Here is a 1387-nt window from a genome sequence, read left to right as displayed (position 1 = left end):
ATGGACTGGGAGGGACTGGGAGGGACTGGGAATGCACTGGGAATGGACTGGGAATGGACTGGGAATGGACTGGGAATGGACTGGGAGGGACTGGGAATGGACTGGGAGGGACTGGGAATGGACTGGGAAAAGACTGGGAATGGACTGGGAATGGACTGGGAATGGACTGGGAATGGACTGAGATTAAATTGGAAGAACTTGGTTTGCACTGGGAGGGCACTGGGAATTGACTTGGAGGGGACTGGGAGGGCACTGGGCTGGACTGGGAATGAATCGCGCGGCTCTGGGGCCGAGTCCAGCGCGGGGCACTCGGCGCTGCGGGTCTGCCTGGCAACTGATGAGTCATCAGAGACGCGCGCTCTGATTGGCTGAAGGCGTAAATTTCACGCTTCGCTGAGATGGACGCGCTGCGGGGGCACTGGGGGGAACTGGGATGGACTGGGAAATGTACGGGAGTCACTGGGGATGGAGAAGGGCCACAAGGAGGGCTGAGGGCTCTGGGGCGATTCCCAGGGAGGTTTTGAGGGGCTCCGGGGTCATTGGCGGGGCAGAGCCCGAGGGGACGCGCTCGGCCCCGCGCTCACCTCTGCGATCCACGAGGAACCGGGTGAACACCCCGTAGTTTCGCCGGCAGGCTGTGTCCACCAAAGCCCGTCTGCTCTCCATCCATTCCGGCAGGTTGTTCCAATACCGGGCATTCCTCTCCCCCCAGGGGGTGAACCCCACGTAGTCCCCCACGTCGCTGTCGAACTTCAGGAAATCCACGCGGTTGTAGATTAACCTCTCCACATACGTCACCTTCTCCGTGCCGTTTGTGAAGTGACACTCGCCCTTAAACATGTGCTGGAAGACTTCTGAGTGTGCAGGGACAGGTCAGGGGTGCCCTCCCAACACTCCCGAGCTCCGGGGACACCCCGGATCCCCACCCCACACCCCCTGTACCCCATGGCCGCCTGGGGACCCTCCCGCCCGCGCTCCCCCTTCTCCTTTTCCACTCTTGTCCATATTTCCCCTTTCACATCCTCACCCACCACCATTTCCATCAGCATCCAAGATCGGTTCTGGAATTCCTTTTCCTCTTTTTTCCCCATTTCCCACCCTTTTATCCCAAAATCCTTTACTCGCAGCCTTCTTCCGGTCTGATCTCGCATCCCACTTTCACCCTTTTCCCCCTTTCCCACCCACTCCAGCTCCTTTCTCACCTTCCCCCATCTCTCAGGCCCTCCCGCTCTTCCTTTGGGGTTACCCCCCCCCTCTAAATTTTTGAGTCCAACACACCATTTATCCCATTTCCCCCCTTTCCCATCGCATTTCCCGTCCCCCCCGCTCACCCGAGAGCTCCTCGCCCGCAGCCGGGGCCGCTCCCAGCCCCACCAGTGCCACCAGT

General features: G+C 60.1%; 1 protein-coding gene across 1 annotated transcript; it reads right to left on the bottom strand.

Annotated features, from left to right (window-relative positions):
* Positions 1–455: 455 nt before the first annotated feature.
* Positions 456–1383, bottom strand: LOC130588576 (H-2 class II histocompatibility antigen, I-E beta chain-like; the record flags this gene model as incomplete). Its single annotated transcript, XM_057389485.1, has 2 exons — positions 456–854; positions 1332–1383. Coding segments are annotated over 2 exons (450 nt in total), but the record flags the coding sequence as incomplete, so codon positions are not given.
* Positions 1384–1387: the final 4 nt, after the last annotated feature.

The sequence above is a fragment of the Malurus melanocephalus genome, unplaced genomic scaffold (genome assembly GCF_030028575.1).
Source record: "Malurus melanocephalus ecotype Western Australia unplaced genomic scaffold, MMel_1.1 scaffold_6944, whole genome shotgun sequence".
Lineage (NCBI taxonomy): Eukaryota > Metazoa > Chordata > Aves > Passeriformes > Maluridae > Malurus > Malurus melanocephalus.
This window is presented reverse-complemented; position numbering and strand designations above follow the sequence as displayed.